General features: G+C 40.8%; 1 protein-coding gene across 1 annotated transcript; it reads right to left on the bottom strand.

Moving 5' to 3' along the window:
* Positions 1 to 22,902: 22,902 nt before the first annotated feature.
* LOC129177450 (clarin-3) lies at positions 22,903 to 24,751 on the bottom strand. The gene is made up of 3 exons (XM_054768598.1): positions 24,520 to 24,751; positions 23,705 to 23,890; positions 22,903 to 23,180 (listed from the first exon to the last, which is right to left on the bottom strand). Exons 1-3 carry the CDS (start codon positions 24,749 to 24,751, stop codon positions 22,903 to 22,905), a joined length of 696 nt encoding a protein of 231 aa, XP_054624573.1.

Here is a 24,751-nt window from a genome sequence, read left to right as displayed (position 1 = left end):
CTGTTTACCAAAAAAAACCTGAAAGAGAATGTTCGGCCATCTGTTGGTGACCTCAAGCTGAAACCAACTTGGGTTCTGCAGCAGGACAATGATCCAAAACACACCAGCAAGTCCACCTCTGAATGGATGAAGAAAAACAAAATGAAGATTTTGGAGTGGTTTAGTCAAAGTCCTGAGATGCTGTGACATGACCTTAAAAAGGTGGTTCATACTTTAAAACCTTCCAATGTGGCTGAATTACAACAATTCTGCAAAGATGAGTGGGCCAAAATTCCTCCCCAGCGCTGTAAGAGACTCATTGCATTTAAAACTGCATTTTGTGTTCAGTTGTGTTGTCATTGACTAATATTTAAATTTGTTTGATGATCTGGAACATTTAAGTGTCATACATGCAAAAAAAAACAAAAAAAAAAAACAGAAATCAAGAAGGGGGCTTTTTCACATCAATGTATATATTGTATAAATATATTTTATACAGTAGTATTTTATACTATTTTCCTATGATTCTGCATGTCCAATAAATGATTGTGAGAAGAGGCATTTTTAATACATATTTGTAATATAATAATAATAATGTATATTATTCATAGTTATATACTGTATATACTAAAATAGATAAATCATGATTATGTAAATAACAAAATAGAAGTAAAAAAATACAGTATCTAAAAAATAAATCCTTTTATTGTTTTATGATAATACTTTACAGTATATTATTTATTTATTTATTTATATTCATAATCGATGCAATTAAAATCATTCTATACATAATAGTAAATTAAATAAAAAGTAAAATAAGATATTTTTTCATTTTTCATTTTTAATGATAATAGAATTTCATCTTTTGTATATTATATTTACATATAGTAAAATACATGAAAAAATATCAATAAAATCAAAATAAGACAAAAGACAAAAATGCAACAGTCATTTTAGAAATGTGTAATTTGTTTTGTACAAACAGCAGGAAATACAAACAATACAATATAGTCCAGATTATCCCCATAAATTTCAATCTGGCACAAAAATGGTTTTATTAGTGTTATACCATAAAAACTAACCCACAACATATTTTAAAATGTATGAATTGTTACTTTGGTGTATGTCAGTGTACAAATATGTCATTTAAAAATGGTTTTGTTATTACGATGGCATATTTCGATAGAATTATCGCTTCTATTATTTATTTATTTTATGTAACCCTACTACAAAGTGGTAGGGGGGTGCTGGTCTTGCACCTGCACACTGTCTTTGGCTGCTGGTCACAGACAGGAAGTGGCTGCCCACAGGGAAACGTCTCTCATGTCTCTCACCATAGCAGCGGGAGACGGATGGACCACCTGGACCGCTTTTTTGGACATGCAGGAGAAGAGTGAAATAACAAAATGAAACTTAGTTTCACCTGCTCTCACAGACACTGCCCCCAGAAGACCCCTCCCATTCCCCCAACCACCAAAACAACACACCCCCAGGGCCTAATGAGACCCCCCACCTCCCTCTCTATTATGAGGGATGCATACCAATAGAGAGACAGCAGAAGGGAGACAGACTGAGCTTCAGAGACCTACAGAGCCCTCGCCGGCCCTCCACCCCTCCCTGGCCTAAACCATCAAACGCGCCCTTTGCAGGGACCCCAATAAAGGGTCCCATCAACATTTAAGTTGTGGTCCATGTAAGCTGCTGATGATCTGCAGGCTCAAGGCCTTCAATCATAGCCTTTCGAAGGGGACAGACCGACCCCCCCAACCCCCACTAGGTCCCACACCCTAATCCTCACCTTCACTTCAACGCCCCCGGCTCACTTCTGAGGCACCGGGGGCAAGGCTTTAAAACGGTTGCTAATAATGGTAACATTTGACTTCTAGATGCAAACAAGAAGTACACAAATACATGTTGTTGTCAACTCTTCGTACAACACGTGCACATGCTCTTTTCTGGGGGGGGGAAAGGAGGCTCCTCCACCCCCAAGGTTGCGCATTTTTGTGTTGCACTGCCCCCACAAAAATGTAATTAATGCAGCCACTGTCATTTGACAACATTCCACTACTATGCCACAATAGTTTCATGGGGTTGTGTATGTCATGCCCACACTTGGCTTGACTTTTTTTTAACCACCTTCGTCACCATTTATATTTATTTCCATAATAAAAACAAACAACAAAATTTAATTTAACAAAAAAATGTGCATATTTATCCAAAGTTTTGTAAAAGTTGCTTTTGGATCACCCTGTTAAAAATGAAAATAATAAAAAAAAGAATGTGCAATGAAAAGATCATTTTATTGGTGAAAACAGTAGTAACAATATTTTATTTAAAATAATAAAAATAATAATAATAATAATAATAATAATATTGATGGGCCGCACGGTGGTCTAGTGGTTAGCATGTTGGCCACACAGTCACAGTCAGGAGATGGGGAAGACCTTGGTTCGATTCTCCATTGGACATCTCTGTGTGGAGTTTGCATGTTCTGTCCGTGTGCGTGTGGGTTTTCTCCGGGTACTCCGGTTTCCTCCCACATTCCAAAAACATGCATGTTAGGTTAATTGGAGACTCTAAATTGTCCATAGGTATGAATGTGAGTGTGAATGCTTGTTTGTCTATATGTGCCCTGCCATTGGCTGGCCAGGGTGTACCCCGCCTATTGCCTGAAGTCAGCTGGGATAGGCTCAGGACGTGCACTTCGGGCGACCCTAATGAGGAGAAGCAGCATAGAAGATGGATGGATGGATCTTAATAATTCGTCTAAGAAATGTGCCGATTTGCTGCTATTTACAATATCATGCTTCACTTTTCTTTGATATTCTACTAAATTTTGTTGAAAACAATTCTCTATAATATTTATAAATAATATAATTGATTGTAATATAATAAATCATAGATTAATTAATAATATCTGAATTATTTAATAATTATTATTTAGATATAATAATATATATTCATAATATAAATAAAAAAATAAGATATAAAATACATATAAATAAATAAGATAATACTATTATCTGTAATATTATTTTTTGTGTACATATTGTACTGTAAATTATTGCATTATAAAATACAGTTTCAAATTGCCTTTAATTTTGCAATTCTGAAAAACCTCCACTTGCATGAGAAAGATTTCTTTAAAAAAATATGGCTTTTTAAAAAATTCCCCTGCACTGAAATGTGGTCAGATATTCTGCCTAGCAACCGGCAAATTGTTTTTGACTAATCAGAAGCAGTTAGTAGAAGTTGTATAGCTAATAAGAATATAAGATTATATTATCAGTTAACAATAGATATTATATGTATTTTTGTGTATTTAGGAACAAAAAAGAAACAGTTTAGCTGTGTTTTATTGTAACATTTTAATGATTGTGCATGTGTGATAAAGTGTCAGAGTGATCATGACGTTGTCATGTTGGTGCCCCCCAGTGTCCTTACGTGATCATTAAAGTCATGACGGGAGCGTTTCTGTAGCCCAGGGGGACTCTTGTTTGTCTCACTTATGACTAGAATTGTATTTATTTAGTTGAAAAGTGACTTCCCTGCACTTTTTTACACTGTAACGTGTTGGGGTTGAGCGGGACATCAAGACATCGCCTCCCTCTTCGTGTTAATTGGCCGGGTCGGGCCTGGGCCAGCATAGCTTTGTGCAGCTGTCACTGCTCCTCCTTTTATCAATCGTCTAATTATCCCTTTCATTACACGCAGCTGATAGAACTGAAAGGGAGGTGTCGCTATCTTATCATTATGCTAATCATGCTTGTGGCCTGTACTTAAATCACAATAGCAGCAGCGATGGTTTGGGGTGGGGGTGTCTCTGTAGTAGTCATCAAGCTAGCCTCCCGGTCTCGCACATCATGACTCCACTCACATGTGTGTCTGCTGCAGAGCGATGTGCAAGGACATGTCCAAAAGGGATTCCAGCCAGGAGGGGACATGTCCTGGAGGCGGAAAAGACCCATTTGAATATCATGACCTCCACACGTCAGCTAGTGTTCTGTTGGGTTTTGGTTCTGCAAGTGGTCCATTTCTGATCCAAAACTGGCAGTTGTGTCACACTGCAAGAAATGTTGAAAAACACCCACCAAAAAGTGGCTGTAATGATACTGAGCTGATAATCATAAGGAAGAATAATTCATGTTTTGCACTGACAGCTTAATAGCCTCATGGTCCACCACTATATTTAACCTGGGCAGGCGGGTGAGGGGGGGCAATCCTCCCTTTTAATGAAGAGTACAATCAATTTTAATGAAAACTACACACACATAATGTCTTCACATTGCACAGGTGGCACGCTCGAGCCCGTCTACGTCCTGAAACGTGATACCTTCCAACCTTCTCATCGCTGTTATTTCACCCAAAAAAAGTATTTGGGCATCAAAACAATGGACTGAGCGTGATGTTAGCTAATGATAATAAATATGGACAGCACCAATCAAAAGTTTGGAAATGCTTGCTCATGCTACTGAATGAGAAAGTGTCTCTAAACTTTTGACTCTACATAATTACATACAGGACATATGTCCCTGTTTATTTTGTTTTATGACCAGTACCCATATTTTGTAATACAGTATTGCAATATTACAAAACTTACATATACATATACATATACATATACATATACATATACATATACATATACATATACATATACATATTACGTATAATCCATTATACAAGTAACCAAAATCAAAAGTTTGGAGACACTTCTTCATTCTGTAGAATGAGAAAGTGTCTCCAAACTTTCCAAACTGTTTCCAAGCATTTAGTTATCAGGCCCTCTGTTGTGGAACCATCTCCCCAACTCAATCCGGGTGGCAGACACCCTCTCTCTATTTAAAAGTCAACCCAACTGACCCCCGATATGCTGGTCTGTATCAGAGACACTCTTCCCTGTTAATTGAACTAAGACTAAGATTCAAGAGAGTTTTATTGTCATGTGCATAGTAAAACAGCAGTTATACCATGCAATGAAAATCTTATTCTGTTCATTCTCCCAAGAAAAGAAAGAAAACACAAGAAAGAATAAGAACATAAGAAACATAAACACATAAACATATATACCAATAAATTAAGCAACAAAAACAGAAGAGACATTAATACAAATAAATAATACAAATAAATACAAATAAATAAAGTGCTATGAGTGTGTGCTTGTGTTGCGTGCGGCGTGTGTGAGTGCTTTGTTGAGAAGCCTGATGGCCTGTGGGTAAAAGCTGTTTGCCAGCCTTGTGGTCCTGGACTTCAAAATCCTGTAGCGTCTGCCTGACGGTAGGAGTGTGAATAATGAGTGTTGTGGATGTGTGCTGTCCTTGATGAGGTTGTGTGTTCTTCGTAGGACTCTAGATTTATAAATGTCTTGCAGTGAGGGGAGGGCTGCCCCAACAATGTTCTGTGAGGTCTTGATCACCCGCTGGAGTGCCTTCCTATCACGTGTTGTACAGTTACCGTACCAAACAGTGATGGAGGCGGTAAGGACACTTTCCATAGTGCATCTGTAGAAGCAACTCAGGATTGTGGTGGACATGCCAAATTTCCTCAGTCTTCTCAGGAAGTTCAGTCTCCTTTGGGACTTCTTGATGATTTGTTGGGTGTTGTGAGACCAGGTGAGGTCCTCGCTGATGTGTGTGCCAAGGAACTTGAAGGTTTTCACCCTCTCCACCTCAGTCTCATCAATAAACAGGGCTCCTTTTCCCTTGTTCTTCTCTGTATTGAGAAGGAGATTGTTATCACGACACCAAGCTATGAGGTCCGCCACCTCTCTTCTGTATGAAGTTTCAACACCACCAGTGATCAGTCCGATGACTGTAGTGTCATCCGCAAATTTAATGATGCTGGTGTTGTTCTGGGAGGCCACGCAATCATAGGTGAAGAGCGTGTAGAGGAGCGGACTCAGCACACACCCCTGTGGGGTCCCAGTGCTCACAATTCTTGAGCTGGATGTGCGATTGTGGACTCTGACTGACTGGGGCCTGTCTGTTAGAAAGTTAAATACCCAGTTACAGAGGGAGGGTGATAGGCCAAGTGTGAGGAGCTTATTTGTGAGTTTGTGGGGGCTGACTGTATTAAAAGCAGAGCTATAGTCTATAAATAGCATTCTGACATATGTGTCCTGGACCTGTAGGTGAGAAAGGGCTGTGTGGATGGCAGTGTTGACTGCATCATCAGTGGACCGGTTCTGGCGATATGCAAACTGTAGAGGGTCCACAGTTGCCGCCGGGATGCTCTTTTTGATGTGGGTCATGACTATCCTTTCAAAGCACTTCATAACACTAGGAGTGAGTGCTATAGGGCGATAGTCATTCAAGCAGGTCACGTTGCTCTTCTTGGGTACGGGCACTATGGTGGTGGACTTAAAGCAGGTCGGTACAGATGCTTGTGCAAGCGACAGGTTAAATATGTCAGCAAGCACATCAGCTAGCTCTGATGAGCAAACCCGAAGTGCACGTCCTGAGATGTTGTCTGGGCCTGCTGCTTTTCGTGGGTTTGTTTTGTTCAGAACCCTGCGCACATCTGCTGATGTCACCATGAGAGGTGAGTCCTGTGTGCTCCCCAAGTCCAGCCACCCTCTCTGCTCATCAGGGTCAAAGCGGGCATAGAACTCGTTCAGCTCATCAGGAAGTGTGGTATGGCTGGACGTGGCTACGCTACTCCGCTGTCGATAGTCTGTGATGTGCTGGAGCCCCGCCCACATGTGCCGAGGGTCTGAGGTGGAATAGTAGCCCTCCATCTTCTGTCTGTACTGTCTTTTGGCCTCTGGTATGGACCTCCTCAGGTCATATCTGGCCTTTTTGTAGTCATCAGCGGTGCCCATGACAAATGCAGTCGAACGAGCACGTAGCTTAGCCCTTACATCACAGTTCATCCAAGGTTTTTGGTTAGGGTATTTTCTGTAATACTTGGTGGTGGTAACAGTCTCTATGCATGTGCTGATGTAGCCAGTAACAGCAGAAGCATATTCATCCAAATCAACAGTACAATCTTCCCTCCCCGCTGCAGTTTTAAACACATCCCAGACTAAGACTTCTGGCTTGATCTACCATCTACCATCTATCCCTCTATTTTTATATCATAACACAACCGGTCGAGACAGACGGCCGCCCCACAGAGCCTGGGTTGTGTTCAAGGTTTCTTCCTCAGAGGGAGTTTTTCCTTGCCTCCGTCGCCAAGTGCTTGCTCATGTGGGGTTTAAGTTGGTTCTCTGTTTTCATTTATGGATGTGACCTTCATGTGTAAAGTTTCTTGAGATAACTCCTGTTGTGATTTGACGTTATATAAATGTATATATGGCGTATGTACTGTATATAAATACATTGAATTGAACTGAATTTAACTTTTGACAGCCAAGAGAACCACATGGATCCCTCTGACAAAATGTATAGGGTTCTTGTGCTCCCTTTTTCCAGTGGACAACAATCCCTTTATGTTGGAGGACAATTCATTGAAATTATATAACACAGTGGAAGTCAAAAGTTTAGAGATACCTTCCCATTCAGCAGCATGAGGAAGTTTCTCCAAACTTTTGGCTGGGACTGTCAAAAGTCACTCTCAAAATGAACAGGGTTCTTGTGCTCCTCTTTTTGGGTGGACAATAACCCTTTAAAGGACAATCAGTTAAAATATAATACAGTACCAGTCAAAAGTTTAGAGAAACTTTCTCATTCAATAGTATGAAGAAGTGTCCTTTGACTTTTGACTCTTTTCGGATAAAACTGCTCCTTTTACCTCGTATTTTAACGCCGCTTTATTGCCGCTGTGACCCAAGTGAGCAAGGAGCGAGGCAGTGGGCAACAGTCAAAAGTTTAGAGACATAGCATGAGGAAGTGTTTCCTATCATTTGACTGTCAAAAACATCAAGTTCATCCCTTTTCAATAATGAATAGGGTTCTTGTGAACCTTCCTTTTTTTAGTTTGGGTTGACAAAAATCCCTTCAATTTGGAGGACGATCATTTAAAATGATATTATACAGTACCAGTCAAAAGCTTAGAAACACCTTCGCATTCAATAGCATGAGGAAGTGTCTCCAAACTTTTGACGGGGATGTTAAAAGGCCCAAATGGTTTTCTCACGTTCAAAATGGTTCTTGTGTGCCTACTTTTTTTTTGTTTGCATAGACAAAAATTCCTTCAATTTCGAGGACAACCGGTGAAAATTATATAATATATTATATTAGATTATATAGCAGCAACCAGAAGTTCATTCAATAGCATGAGGAAGTGTCTCCAAACTTCTGAGTGGTGCTGTATGTGTGTGGGGAAATGCCAAAAGTCAAATCGGGCTTTTTTTTTGCTGACTTTGCAACTTAATGTCTTCAAACTATTACTATCCAACAAAGATGATGTGTAAAGGCACAGTCAAGATGGCTGACATAGTCCTTCATTCCCCCTTCCCCAAAAATCTTTTTTTAGTGTCTAATCTTTACAGTCTTGTTTTCCAGGGGTTCCTGGTCATGCAAGCCATGAGTGACGCTTTGAGGCTGTGCCAGTCGCTGCCATGCCCGCTGATGTGATGCTTTTGGACGTCTTCGGGCAGGCGAGCAGAGCTCGCAGCAGGTCGCATTCCTGTGTTGAGCGATTGTGTCACACTTAAAGGATTAGAACGCTTTGGACAAGCGCGAAGAATAATGTTTGCAATCGCCCACTGCATTGCTCCTCACTTGCACTCGGGTCACAGCAGCAATAAAGGGGGCGTTAAAATACGAGAGCAGGAGCAGTTTTATCAGAAAATAGCGACCGAATTTTGGGCTTTGTTCCAGAAGCTTGGCAGGAGGTTGGCGGCACACTAACATATGTATTACACTTTTCTGTTGCCATAATTCACACCTGCTGTCAGCCTCATTTCAAAGTGTCTTCACCTGTATTTCACATTTATTTCAGTGGGATAAATCACTTGTGCCGCAGCACGTTCCCATACAGCTCAGGTTTTACAGCCGGATTTTGTTTTCTGGACGGAGGTACGGGGAGGTAGCGAGGACCTCTGCTGGACATATAACTATAATGTAGAGTAGTGCCTTGGTTAGCGTCATTAATCCGTTCCAGATGTTCCGACTCAAACCAAAACAGACTCTAACCAAAGCAAATTTTCCCATAACAAAGAATGAAAATCAATTTAATCACACAAAACACATTTTATAGGCCATAATTATAGCTTTACATGCAGAAAATTATGTAAAAATAATGACAAATGAATGGACAACTGAACATTTAACATCACTTTGACCTAGTTTTGCAAAGGGGGCAATTATGCTTGGAGGGCAATCCCTTTTTTTGACGTTTACACTCATGGGGCAGTAAAAGGCTTTTTAACATACGCAGTTTTATGTAATGGAGAAATTAACATTTAACATCACACTTAGCTAGTTTTGCAAAAAGGGACGGGAGGAGAGGAGATTATGCTTGGACGGCAATCCCTTTTTTTATATGTTACTAGACTCATGTTGCACAAAAAATCTATGCAGAGAGGTCACAAAACAATGCCACAAACATGACACATGAAATGAAGAAATTTACATTTAACCTCATTTTACTTGTAGTGGACTCCCTTTGCGAGGTTCACAAAGACACTGCGTATGCCTGTTCTATTTTCAAATTTTTGAACCAGCCTCATCAACAGACTCACTCGTTTTCCGTGTTAGATCCAGCAGCCTTGAAACCTGAAAACGGGTTGTCTCTGACTAGCTCCCGTGAGCCGTTGATCCACAATAGCAACAGATTCCGAACATCTTCCATGGTTTGTGGTCTCTGTTTTGCTAACACGGTTACTCCTTTCGCAGCATTAGCTCACTTGATTACGTTGTTAATCTTCAGGATGGTACTTATTGTTGATGAGAGCTTCCGGCACATCCTGGGGAGAGCAGCAACATGAAGTTATTCTTTTTCCTTGATTTCAGTAGTGGTATTTACTCTCGTTGGAACGTTGCTGTCACTCGCAACCTCCTTTGGACTCCATCCATCCATTTTCTATGCCGCTTCTCCTCATTAGGGTCACGGGGGTATGCTGGAGCCTATCCCAGCTGACTTCGGGCAACAGGCGGGGTACACCCTGGACTGGTGGCCAGCCAATGGCAGGGCACATATAGACAAACAAGCATTCACACTCACATTCATACCTATGGACAATTTAGAGTCTCCAATTAACCTAACATGCATGTTTTTGGAATGTGGGAGGAAACCGGAGTACCCGGAGAAAACCCACACACACACAGGTGAGGGGTGTGGGGAGAACACACAGAAATGCCCAGTGGTGATTCGAACCCAGGTCTTCCCGACTGTGACTGTGTGGCCAACTAGACCACCGTGCGGCCTCCTTTGGACTCATACCGGCTTATTTAGCGTTTGTTGCACTCACTAAAAAAATGCACTGACAGCAGTCATCAATGCGAGAGTCCACTGTTTTGACCATTTTCAATGCATTACATTTGCTGTATGTGCCTTACAGGCTGCCGTAGCTAAGGGTGAACTACGTATCGGCAGATTTCGTTTTAAGGTGTGATCCAAGATGGCTACGTAAAAAAAAATAAGCACAGATACAACAGTTTTCTATGCACCCCAAGCGGGCGAACGCAAGCCAAGACAACATTTTAGCAAAATCTTTCGATGTTAAATGAAAAACACGATAACTGGGGCGGACGTTAACCGAGGTACTACTGTATAACAACAACAACAAAAAATTGTAGTTTTTTCATATTAAAAACTGAAATGGTCACTATTTGTAGAGTAGAGGTGGACGATACTGCAGATTTTGGTATCGATCCCATACCAAGTAAATATAAGGTGAGTGCCGATACCGATACGTTCTAATTGAATTTTTTTCTTCAAGATTATTGAATGATTTTGTGATCTTGCCTTTCATTTGTTGTATAATCAGAACAAAACACAAGACAAAAACATTAGGCAAACAAAAAAATCAACAAACCTATTTGTGAAAATGTTAACTAAATATTAATATAACAATATAAGACAATACCAACAAAATAATAAAAATGTTTCCTTTTATTTAAAAAAACTGTTTGAGTGAAATGAAGTCAATAGTGCACAATAAGTAAAGAAAAGCAAAAACTACTGTTGACTCTCATTGCAGTCCTTTGGCTTTTTGCCCGTAAAGCCCCCTTCTGTCCAAGAATTATCATTCCCTTATTCCCTGAATTTATTAAAGAAATCTATAAGTATTAATACAATATCAACAATGTAACAATATGAACAACACAACACCAACACTCATGTCAACCAAAAATAAACAGAAGAGAATTTCTGTTTGTCTTCCTCCTCGTCTCCTCCTCCTCCTCCTACTGCTCCTCCTCCTTCTTCTCTTCTCTTCTTTCGTTCTCTTTGTATTCTTCTTCTTCTCTAGCTCCTCATTCTTCTTCTTCTCCTTCTCCCTCTCTTTCTCCTCCTCCTCCTCCTCCTTCTTCTTCTCCTTCTCATCCTCATCCTTCTTTTTGTTCTTGTTTTCTTCTCATCTTCCTTTTCTTTCTTCTCCTCCACCTTCTTCTCCTTCTTTTTCTTGATCCTCCTCTTCTTCTCCTCCTCTCCTTTTTCTTGTTCTTTTTCTAATTATTATTCTATTATTCATTGTATTCTTGTCTAAGAAAAAAACAGCATGATTTGTCTTCACTAAGCAGCAGCCCCGTCTTCTGGCTCGAGAGGTAATAACAAGAAAACATTTTTTGTCCAATTTGGTTTTTGTAAAAGTTATTAAAACAACTATTTCAGCAAAAGGGCACACTTTAAGCCTTTAGTGGAATACATCAGAACTGTTACTTTATTTCACCTTTTATTTGTCAGGACGATAAAAGCAACCCAATTTTGGTGAAGACATGCTAGGCAGCGAGAAAAAAGCTTTTGCTCCTAATATTATTATAAAATTTTTTTGGTAACCATTTCTGTCTTTTTTCATTTTAAAGTGGCCCACTGTCTCAAATAATAACACGCTGCAGGCCGCAAATTGAACACCGATGCCAAAGGCAATTATCAAGGTTTGTTTTAACACATTTTTAAGAACTTTTGCAACTTTTTCAACATTGTTATTGTCAGATTAAATTAAATTAAAGTTAAACGTTGGACTTCTCGAGGTTTATCTGCTCTGTAAAGACACCGCAGGACTCCAGTGAATAGACTCGCTTAAGTGAGTGTCAAGTTATCCAGTTTCAGTCGTGATGGACTTGGAGGAGATGGACATCACTAAGGGATCCCCGAGGGAGGAAATTCCTCCAAGACTTAGTGGGGGGGGTTTCTGGCGGGGGAGGATTTGAATTTCCGCAAAAAGCTCCGTATAAAAACAGTTCAGTACTTAAGAAAGTGTTGGTAAAACTAGCCTTGATCACCGGAACCTGCAAAAATGCTGTAATTTGCATGCCAGGCCACTAGATGGAAATCTTGCTTTTTAATGTCCTTCTAGAGATCATTTGAAGCTTTTCACAGGTTTTTAATTTGACATATGTAGGAAATACAGCTCAGTTAGCATTAGTGCTGTGGTCCACCTTTGTTTTGGTACACGTCGACACTAAACACTTACACGATACAAAAACAATATATTTTAAAAACAGAACGATTCCATACGATTCAATACAGTGTACCAACGATTCCGTTCTATGGTTACATTTGTTGATATGGACATTAATCTGGCCCGAAGTCAGATGGGATAGGCTCCAGCATACCCCTGCAACCCTAATTAGGATTAGCGGCATAGAAAATACTGTAGATGAATGGATGGATATTAATCTTACAGTATGAAATAAAGAAGCCAATGCTATAAAAGTGGCATTCTTACAGTATTTTCAAATGTGTAAAAGAGCACATCATATCGCCAAGCATGCAACCACGGGGCTGCAATAAAAAAAAAACACCTAAAAAAGTAAGATATAATAATTTGCATCTAAAATTTTATGTAAATGAATAACAATTTTGGAAATATTGACCATTATTTTATTGAAATAAAATAATATACAGTTAATCCCACAGTTTTGCATGTTTAAGTTGTTTGTTGCGAGCGGGGCCTTGTCCCACTTTGTTAGATGGTCCTTGAACACACCATCTAACGTTCTCCCACGCTGCACAGACTACTGCATTGACTATATAGACTATTATATTGTATTTTTCTCCGTTTTCTTTCACCTCATATTTGGTCCCAAATGCTGATACAACGTGGGAATCCATAAAGGCAAGGTTTGATTACCTTATTGAGAACTAATGCCATATTTGTTCGGTCCACAGCCTCAAGTTAATTCATGCTAGCGCATACATCAAACACTGACGTATAATCTTCTCTCTGAAAAACGAACTCCAGGCTCGTGCTGGTGGACGGTGGCCCTGTATTCGTGTTGTGCTAATTTGATGTTGTTCCTGTCTTAGTTTTACACAATACAAAAATATAAATTAGGTCACTATAATGTACATATGTCATGCTAAGCTACGGAGCATGCGCTACAATCGTTTCGCCGGCAGCCCTGCTCTTGTGTTGTTTAACAGACGCAGCTGGTTGCTAGTGTTGCTATATCTGGTGCATGTCTCTACAATCCTTGAATCTAAGGATTTTTGGCTGATTCTTATCGATCCAGGAGGCTGCTACCAATGCAGCCACATCTCTCCTTTGTCAAACCAGATCGGTTTATTGTTCACAACTCTATATACAATCCATTTCCACTGCAACCCACAGGGGTACTAATGTATATTTACAGTATTGTAAATGTATTTATGCTCTGAGGTGAGTGCCGCTTGTTAAGTGTTTCCAAGCGTCCCCTATTCTTTTCCTCAGGATGTGAGAGACCTGGTAGGAGCTTGTCTTTCTGCGTCCATACATCACGCTGACAGGGGTGCACCCACCGAAACGGGCCATGCAGTGAGAAGCTCTCAAAGTGAGTGCATGCTTGTCATTCCTCCCCCACAGAAAGAGTTTATCGCTTTATAAGCACCTGGATGGACCCCTTGGTTAATTAGCATCGATGCTATAGGTCATCCATACTCCCCTGACCCCGCCTGGGAGTCCTCTTCGGCCCGACTTCCCTCGCTCCTCCTCGGGGGTAATGGAGGGAGGAAGAATGTGGCGGCAGGAAGTGACTTGGCTAGAGGCAGAGTGGCGGATGAAGAGGCTGAGAGACGGGCTGATGACAATGGGAAGAGGTGGAGGCCGGGTGGGGTGGGGGTGGTGGTGTTATGGAGGGGGTCCTGAGTGTCGCCCCAGGGTGAGCTACTACACCCTTGCTAACATACGTGTCGGCTCCGGCCGCTACGCTAAAGTGCACAGAGTGGTGAGGCTTCACGGTGGATTTTGGCAAGGTGATCCTCTCTCTTTCTCTCTCTCTCTCTCTCTCTCTCGCTCTCTCTCTCTCTCTCTCTCTCTCACACACACACACACACACACCCTCCACCAACATCCATCTCCAGGCTTCCCACCTCCGCAGCCTCTTCCGTCTGTCGTTGACACTGCAGCACGAGGTGATGAGGTGACACACAAGGTGAAGACAGTCTTATCTTCACCATTAGCGCTTCTTCCTTTACACCACCGTTGTTAGATTGGGGGGGAAAGAAGGCAACCCTTTTATTTTGATGTTCTCCTCCATTACTTTTCATCATTAGTTTAAATAACGACCTTGAGATCTTGTAAGAAACTAGCAAATGTTTTAGGAGGCTGAAAAAGGGCCTGAAAGAAAGGAAATGATTTCATGTTTTTTTTTTTAAAAACGTCATTCATTCAGTTAAATGTTCTTTTGTTTGTTTTGTATATATTATTTGACATGATATTATATAACATGAGATTATAGATTGCTTTGGTATATATTGTAAACTGAAATATTTGTTGTTATGAACCATTTTTTGTGTTTGACTCCAGGGAGTCAAACATAGCACATATATTCTTGCCGGCACACTTATGCGACGTTTTTTTTTTTCATTTTCCATTTTAAATGGCAAGGTATATGTTTATTGGTTGTAGAACAACAAAACTCGGTAAAAGTGATGTTAAATATTCAGTTGGCCGTTCATTTGTCATTAGATTATTTCTGCATCAATTTCTGCATGTAAGACAATAATTGCTGTCTTTAAAATGTGGTTTTGTGTTAACACTTTTGGATGTCTTGAACGGATTAATTGGATTTACATTATTTTCGATGGGAAAATTTTCTTTGGTTAGAGTCCGTTTTTGTTTGAGGCAAACCTTCCGGAATGGATTAATGATGTTAACCAAGGCACCATTGTATTTATCTCAAACCATAGTTTTTTGTTGTTTGAACCATTTTTTGTTTTGTCTCTTCTACAATTTTATTTAGTTTTGACAAGCTTTTTGTGACGCGGGGTGTGTCTGAAAACAGTTTATGCTGGATCCCAAGATGCGGCAGACAATTGTTGTAATGGAAAAGGCTTTGAATAGTCTCTGTTGTATGCCAGAACAAAAAACAACGGTGCCAGCAGAAAACAAAAAGGGCACGACAAAATGGACAGACACCTAGGAATAACTAAAGCAGGCTTGAAGGAGCTACGGGACGTGTAGCAGGACTGCACGGGAGATGACCTTGGAAGCGTGGCTTGGTGTAGTGATCGTGAGGAATAGCTGAGTGCCGATAACGGCAACAAGTGAGTATAAATAGGTAGGATAATTGACAAGCAGCTGCAGCACATCCCGCAGCTCCGCCCACAACAGGAGTGGCCAGTGTCTAGGTGCAAGACAGAAAAATAAGTAAATACACCCTAAACTGAGTAACAGTGCAAAATAACCCAAACATACCACCAGTGTCACAGCAAGGTGTGACACTTTTATTTCTATTTTATTTTGGTTTGTTTCATTTTATAATTTATTTTATTGCCTTTCCTTTTTTACATTTTTGTATTATATTATTCTTTATCCTATTATATCATTTTTTTTTTTAAAGCTTTAAACCATACATGTTAAACTCAGGCCCGGGGGCCAAACCTGATCCGGCCCACAGGACTGTTGTGACAGTAGCATTGAGTTGGACCTTCTCAAACCAAGTGCTTACAGCGATCTGTGTAATGAAGCGACTCTTAACGAGCCCTCTGGCATAATCATTTTATTTCTTAATAAGGTTGCCAGATTCAGACCAAAAGTCAAAATAATTTAACTGTACACGACTAAAAACAGCAGCAACCATTACAGCCTGCATGGAGTTGCATGACATCCCCTTCAGCAGTCTAGTGCATCAACGGTGACTTACCCCCCACTTGGTCCTGTGAGCCAAGTTGTGTTTGGATGTCTGTGATGAGGAACGTAGTTGCTGGTAGTTAGTTGCTGGGGCCACTTAAGTAAAGAGTTTGGCTTCTCAAAACAATATGTGTTCAAAAGAGTAATACATTTGCATCACAAAAATGCTTCCTCGAAAAAATTAGACCTCACCATCGCTCAGCGTTACTTTCTCTCCCGTCGTATCACTGCGCACTGTCGCCTGTGCATTGTGTTTACGCAGGGTTTACATGCACGGATGAAGACAGCTCTGACAGGCAATGTCCACTTCGGCCCACAACCTAAAGTAGGCTTTGAGTTTGACATCCATGCTTTAAAGCTATTTAAAGCTATTTAATTACATTTTCATTTATTTTGCATTATATTTTACCGCATTATCTTTTCAAGACATTTTATTTAATTTCATATATTTTGCATTATATCACATATTGTCTATAAAAGGTTTTAAAAGAAAGAAACAACATTATTTCTTATTTTTAGCCATTTTTTGTCTATTGTACATTATTAATATTATTATTACATTATGATTCTCCTATTATACAGGTACACACACACACACATATATATATATTTTATATATATATATATACATATATACCTGTATAATAGCTTAATATATACTGTATATATACAAATGACTTTCTTCAGGCTTCTGATTGGCCATGGTGGCCTTTCTTTTAGAGGTTATTTCCCCACCTGTTGCTTTTGCTAGCATTACGTGGACATGATTGTGAGCCCTAAACAACTTACCATATAGTCATCCAAAGGTAATCCATACGTTCCAAATATGGAATATTTGGATATTGGTTGCTGTGTAAGGGACTAGTCGGGCCTCTAGCCAAGCGGGGGTCAGCTGTGTCTGACTAATTGTTCAACGGGCCTGAAGCACAGTGCTCCGACCCCTCCAGCGGTCAGACGCCGTGTCTCCACGCTGCTGAATGACACTGACCGCCGCCGCCTGGAGGGGGCCGCCATTGTTTCTCCCACACAGCAGTTGCATAAAAAAAAAAGTTGATTGTCCGACAACTCGTTCTGCATTTTGGGCCTATTCTGTCTCTGCCAGGCGGGGTGAAAGGTCAAAGAGGCACTTTAGGAAATATGATTGCATGGCTGAGAATTGAGTTGCAGCAACGTGTCTCCGTTTGCTCTTTGAGTGACGGATGAAGTTGCTCTTAAAGGAGCCTCCGGGCCTTCACTACGTGGTCCATCACTGTGATGATTGACGGCTTTATGAGCCAACTCGTCTCAACCCTTCATAAAGATCAATGCAGGAACTACCGTGGCACTTTTTTTTACGTGTTGACACACGCTGACATGCAGTAGAGCTGCTCTTATGAGGCATCATAGGAAACACACCAAAAATATGTCTCTTTTTTACACTAACTAACCCACTAGCTGGGATTTTAAACCATTGTTATAAGCCTCATTCTTATAGGACACTCATCCAAATACTTGCAAATTGAAAATATTACCTGAGAAAATAATTGTGGTACATTACATTTTTTTCTGCTTTAGTCATTTTTATACATTTTGAAATCACCATCATATGTATTAATAATAATGATCACGCAAACTGCAAATACGTGCATTTTTTTGCAGAAGACCAATATAAAAACGCAAACTTAGCGTAGTTGCTAGCATACAAACTGGTCCAAAAATGCAAAATATATGCTAAAAAAACATTTTGAAGCATCTGTTTTTCAAGTCTATCATGCTAATTGCATGAAAGTGCACAGTCATGGTCAAGTCATGTGACTGTATTGATTTATTGGTGATTACTGTCGCTAATTGACTGTGTTTGCTGTTTTTTTTGTTGCGCTAGAAATTGTGCAAGAACAATGATAAGGTGAGTTAAGGGGGGGCTGCTCACCTGTATCGCCACCATTAATCTTAATTTGTCACTGATGGCTGAGGTAAAGGCAGAGGAAGGGAGGTGGAGGAATGGGGGATGCGGTGGGGGGTTAAGAGGTAATTGCACCCCTGCTGCTCCATTATGGTGTCATTCCTCTGTTAACAGAAGATAACATCTTCCCCCAAAAGTCACCCGAAGCCAATTCTTCACTTTACCTGCATGGCTGAGACACTCAGAGAACATCTAGCGGGGCCTCGGCACCCCAGGATGGACTCCAGCTCCACCAGGACTCAACTGGACAGTCCTGGTGTATCCAAACGGGACCATCTAATGATGAATGGATGGATTAGGGGGCGGGACACTGAGCACTTTCTCTGACACTGCTGCTGCTGATTGGCAGCTGTGATGGATGTCAGTGGGTGCAACACGCACACACACACACACACACACACACACACACACACACACACAGCATTCAAGTAACCATTCAGCCCAATTGGCACCGTTTGACCCGACAAAACCTTGACATAACATTTGGAAACCTTTGACAGCTGCAGGAAAACCTGGAAAAAAAAGAAAAAAATGTTTTGTATTTAACTTTCACACCCAAATTATGTTTATTTCTATGCCTGTGATGTTTTTATTTTAAATAAAAATCCAATCAGAGCACACCTTATGCCTAACAGCACTCAGTGGCCGCAACATTAGGTACAAGCTAATGACATCCCAAAACTATTATTATTTTAAATATGAAATATATTATATATGTGTTGATGTACTGTATTTAAGAATGACTCATAATTAAATGAATAATTAAAATGAATTGGTTTGACAATATATTTATTATTGTGATATTTTTGTGTTCCTTATATTGTGATGCTGTAGTGTAGCTAAATATGATATTCAAAATATTGGAGACAGCCTTCAGCAGGATGTAGTACACTTTTACACCATTACAAAAATACACATTAAATAATAATAATAATAATAATAATAATAATAATAATACGTTTATGACTGGACACTAAATACAAAAAAAATATTTTTTACCCCAGAAAATAATCATTTAAAAAATGTAGGAAAAATCCCTAGTTGTCATGGGCTGTGCCGTATTTGGCAGCACACTGCCGGCCCAGCAGAGGCGGAGCCACTGGTACACACCTGCTGTCGATTACTCACCTTCCTTCTTAAGCATGGCTGTTTAGCTGCCACACTGTTCCTTGCTCCTTGCCTGTGCGCCCCTTGTTGTCTGTTAGCTTTCTGGCCTTTTTACCTACCTGTCACCGTGAGTACTATTTCCTGCTTGGCAGTTCCAGCAGTATTTTTTTTGCTGGTATACTTACCTGCTTGGTTCTCAGCAGTGCTTTTAGTTATTTACTCCTGCTTGGTTTTCATCAGCGCCTTTAGTTACTTACCGTGTTTGTAGTTTTTTTTTCCTGCTGTTACTTTTTCTTGCAGTGTTTTGTGTTTTTTTTGGTGGCCTTTTCTGGTATTTTTGTGTTTTCGGACTCATTTTTGGATTGCTTTGTATGACTTTTTACTCCTGTGGAGATTTTTTATATTAAATCTTTTGTTCACTACCGTTTGTGTCCTCTCTGCATCTTGGGTTCCAAACTGTCCCAGTCTTTACATTGCTGAAAATAAGCATTTTTAATATATTTATTTTAGGACACTTGTTAAAATAAAATATATATTTGTATATTATACAATATTATCTACCCATCCATCTTCTATGACAACCAACCATTCACACTCACATTCATACCTATGGACAATTTAGAGCATGGGTGTCAAACTCGTGCCACGGAAGGCCGAGACACTGCAGGTTTTCTTTCCAGCCAGTCACTAAAGCAGGTGATTTTTAATGATCAACACCTTCAATTTGAGGGAAGTAGCTCATCAATTAAACCACCTGCTGAAGAAACTGGTTGGAGAGAAAACCTGCAGCGTCTCGACCCTCCATGGCACGAGTTTGACACATGTGATTTAGAGTCTCCAATTAACCTAACATGCATGTTTTTGGGAATGTGGGAGGAAACCGGAGTACCCGGAGAAAACCCACACACGCACGGGGAGAACATGCAAACTCCACACAGAAATGCCCAATGGAGATTTGAAGCCAGATCTTCTGTGTGGCCAACATGCTAACCACTCAGCCACCGTGTGACCCTATATTATCCATCCATCCATCCATCCATTTTCTATACCGCTTCTCCTCTTTAGGGTCGCAGGGGTATGCTGGAGCCTATCCCAGCTGACTTCGGGTGACAGGCGGGGTACACCCTGGACTGGTGGCCAGCCAATGGCAGGGCACATATATTATATTATATAATATTTACAATATTTTTACCCCGGAAAAAGAAATAAGAACATTATCAAAATGAAATCATTTCATTCATAATGACATTTTTAAAATGACATTTAATTGAGTGTTAAATATTTATTGTAGGGCATTTTTACCCCAGAAAATACAAAAATACTTTAAAAAAGTTTATATTATACTTTATATTATAACGCCATGCATGTTTAGGTATTTTAAAAAAAAGTATATTTAATTATAACTCTCCTGACTAGTCTTCATATTGCATCATATACTGGTGTACCCAGTTATGGGTTCAGAGTGTTTTTCTACGAATGCATCACCTTTCATCTATCTACATCCTCCTTAAGGTAGAAGAAGACCCCCTCCCCCCTTCACCTGCCTTAGTGGTGTCCTTCAGCATGAATGTGGACCTCCTCCACCCCGGTGCCCTGCAGCTGGAGGTGTCCATTTCACAGGCCGGTGTCATGCGGGATGTTGTGTGAGGGTAAAGTTTGGCAGGTAAAGAAGTATCCGTGTTTAATCCTGTCACATAGTCTACTTAATCCTGCTGTTCGCTTCACCGAGCATTCAGAGAGGAAGAGATTAGCGGCCATCTTTGATTTGATTCAAATGATGTTTGCACGGTAAACGCTTAAAAATCCTTTAAGGGTGTTTTTTTGTGGCTTGTGCACACTCCAGTGAACATGCAAGATGACTTCATCGATTGGTTCAGGGTCTCCTGTTAAACAGATGCTTTGGAAGACGCTTTACATCAAGGGTGTCCAAACCTCTTCCAGCTAGGGCCACATTGTGAAAAATGAAAGGATGCAACTTTGCCACTTTGATATTTTGTAAAGCAACACATGTAGGTATGCTAACAAGTCATACGGTATATATTTCAAGAAAAAAAAGCATCTCAGCTTTGGGATATAGGTGAAAAAGCCTATTATGAGTACAGTGTTCCCTCTTTTATATGGATAAGTTTGGGAACTCTGCTCCACAAGGTCAGATCTACATCATAATTGGTACATATGATCAAGACAACACCTTGAAGCTACAGTAGGTCACTTCCTGAATTCCTCTCAGCGCCACCCAGTGGCGACAGGGCAAAATTTGTGATGTACATTAGCCTTTTCCTCCCAGGAGATTTTTCAGATGGACATCAAGTTCAATAGAAAGTATGACTGACAGACCGATGAACTTGAATTATGGATCATTATGCATGTGAAGCAGAGGTGGTGGGCGTGGCATTGTGGCGAAGTGTCAGCCTTCGCCATTGACCAACATAGTCAAATTGCCCCGAAATGTTTTACAGTGCGTTAGGTCACTCTCCAGTCCGTAACTGTGTGTGTTCATCGACTCAGATGGTACCCCCTACTGGATGAATATTATGCATGTTACCATTCAGTTTGAGACACCCCAATTATTTTTGTAACTCGCGATACTGGCGTCGAGTCCTGCGTCTGCATTCCCGCTGACTAGCATGAACCCCGAGTTGCGTGAGGGTGCAAGTGCCCGTTCAACGCTGCTTGCAGCTTTAATTGTCCTTATTTTTTCTGCTTTATTCTACCTTGTCCCACTTCATCCTCCTTCATTTTATCTATTGTCCTGCTTTATCAAGTGTTGTCCTGCATCACCCTGCATTGGCCTGTCTTGTCCCACATTTGTCCGGCTGCGTTCTAACCTAATTCCTGCATCTTAGAATCTTGTCTGGAGTTAAGGGGCAATTTTGGGAAGAAAAAAACTTAGCATGGTGAGATAAAATAGTGGTCCACTTCCCGTGACTCGCTTTTGAGTTTCAAGTGTCCACATTCCCAGCAAGGTAATCCATATTGATGCTGACAAGCCCTCAAAAGCCAAGAAAAAAGCAAATTGCCGCGTCCCTCTGCAGGTGCCTTGAAGTGTGAGAGGTTGCTTTGAAGGCAGCTAGCAGGCGTTACGAGGGCTTGAGAGGGACCGCAAAGGACATGTCCAAACTGACTCGGGCCTCGAGCTGAGTGATGGGACACGGGAAACGGCAACAGGACACCTCAACATAAAGCGAATTACAGCTGGCTGCAAAAAGACGGCAGCGTTTGACCTCCGTGTCACTCTTTTTTTTATGTTTATCTTGTCTTTAGCTGGCCCAGGGTTGGTGTGTCCCTCATTAGGTCTGACATGGAATGCCTGTGAGTGTTTTTTTTTTTTTTTTTTTTTTTTACAGATAATTTAACTGGGAAATCACAGAAAATAGCTCCAATCACCCTAAAATAACATTGCACTTACATAATCTCACCGTTAGAGGGGAGCAGAATGCACGGAAGCAACTATATCATTACCTTTCCTGTTTCTTTGTAATTGCTCTCATTTTTATTTAAATACGTATTTACATGATATGCATGATATGTCTATGTTCATGCCACCTATTTTTAATTTATTTTACCCCAAAAATATGCATTTTGTCTGTGAATAATAATATTTTAAGATCATTCAACCAGCCCCTCATTTAAGAACAAGCCTATTGACTGTACATACCTACAACCTGTAATCTGTCATTACAGCGACTTCACCAAAGTTAAATAACATGTCCTTTTAATACATCATGATCTCCTTGGGTGCGTCCTCCGTAGGCCTCTGCTGCTCCCTCCGCTGGGTGTAGGCGGCGTGGTCATACATGTAGATGAGGGCGACGGCGAGCAGCGATAGAGCCATGTACGGGATGAGCAGGTAGTAGCCCAGCTGCATCTTCGACGAGGTGATCCTCAGGTCCACCGGGACATTCTCGGCGAAGCTCCTCACTAGATCCTCCACTATTGTGGTTGCTTGGAAGTTCACCACAAATAGGACGAGGACCAGGAAGGACAAACACGCTACAGGAAGACAGCTTTTATCAACGCAGGGGCTAGTATGACACCATTTTTTGACAATAAGCATCCAAAAGCACATTTGAAGGGTGTCAAGTGCATGCCAGACCAGCAGAGGGCACTAAAGCCACTAAACATGAGGCCATTTCAGCCTGAACAAAGCCATTTCTGGAAAAGGCAGACCAAAAACTATTACTATTCCAGAAAAAAGGGACATTTGCTACATTTGGCACATAAGTTGTTTAAGACACACAAAAAAGTGGGATAAAAATTATGGAGCGCAATATTTGCATCTGGTTGTTAGATTGCAAGCTACTTCCTGCTTTATGCAGGATGACGCACCATGGACTGTACCATCAGCGCCATCTGCTGGATCTGATGGGTCACTGTCCCAATTTGACCCCCATGCAAGTGGACTATAACAAACCTTTATTCTGATTTGCACCACAATGCAATGACTTTTGATGCATTTTTGTGTCTATTCTTGCTAGCTGCTAGCAAAATATACAGTAAATGTCCTTGTTACTGACCGCTGATGGAGCTGCAGGTGTAGATGCCAATGGGCCCCATGTAGGTCTCGTAGGGGTTACTGACGCTATTGTAGAGCGAGATGAGGATGTTGACGGCAGAGGAGAGCAGACACAGTACCAGCAGACATAAGGACATGGTGTGCAGCACCACAGGAACGCCGTTGGTCTCTACCAGCTTCGGAAACACTGAACACAGACAGACACACAGACATGTCCATAGGGATTATTGCTCAATGTCAGCGCAAGGACCCTGATTTTGACTGAATGTTTGCAGTAGGTCAACTATGCTACAGCAATACAAAATAGCCAAAGAGGCATATTCATCAAATACCTACCTACACTTTACCTCACAACCACTAAAAAGTATTCTTGATTAAAAGCATGGCGGTAATAACTACCTGTACAAAATGCAATGCTTTAATGACATTTTTGTAGATTGTTATAACAATCTTCTTATGATTAACTTCTTATGGGGGCTATAGCCCCCATAAGAAGTTATTTTCCCATGTACGAAAGTTTTATTGTTATTCCAGTCAAGACATACAATAAAAATTTGGTTTTGGTTCTGGTTATGTCGACAACTGCTTATGTTGACGTCAGTCAGCCAATCCGAGGATCATCGGCATAAGCAGGTTCTACTATATTGTGTTTTTTTAATAGTAAACAACTATTGATTTTCATTTCATGGATTTTCATTCAACCCAGGGTGGCTAGGTAGCTGGGTTCAAAGGTCAGACATGTTCCTTGACACCCCTCTACCTCAATAATGCATAGTTATGTTTGTTGGTTATAAATATTATGTCAATTAATTTTACCTTGGAAGTCCACGGGGGGTCCAAACAGGGGGCAAATATCTCTCTCCAGCTTGGCGTCAAAAAGCTCCAGCGTGATGGCGGCGGAGCCGTTGAAGAAGCTGCTTCCTCCCCTGGCGCAGACCATGGTCTTGGTTGCCCACTCCGAGGACATGGCAAAGCCCAGGATCCCCACCGATATGGATGTGGCCAGCGCACTGGACAGGAAGTGTAGCGTCTTGGACGTGGACGGCAT

This window comes from Dunckerocampus dactyliophorus, chromosome 2 (assembly GCF_027744805.1).
Source record: "Dunckerocampus dactyliophorus isolate RoL2022-P2 chromosome 2, RoL_Ddac_1.1, whole genome shotgun sequence".
Taxonomy (NCBI): domain Eukaryota; kingdom Metazoa; phylum Chordata; class Actinopteri; order Syngnathiformes; family Syngnathidae; genus Dunckerocampus; species Dunckerocampus dactyliophorus.
This window is presented reverse-complemented; position numbering and strand designations above follow the sequence as displayed.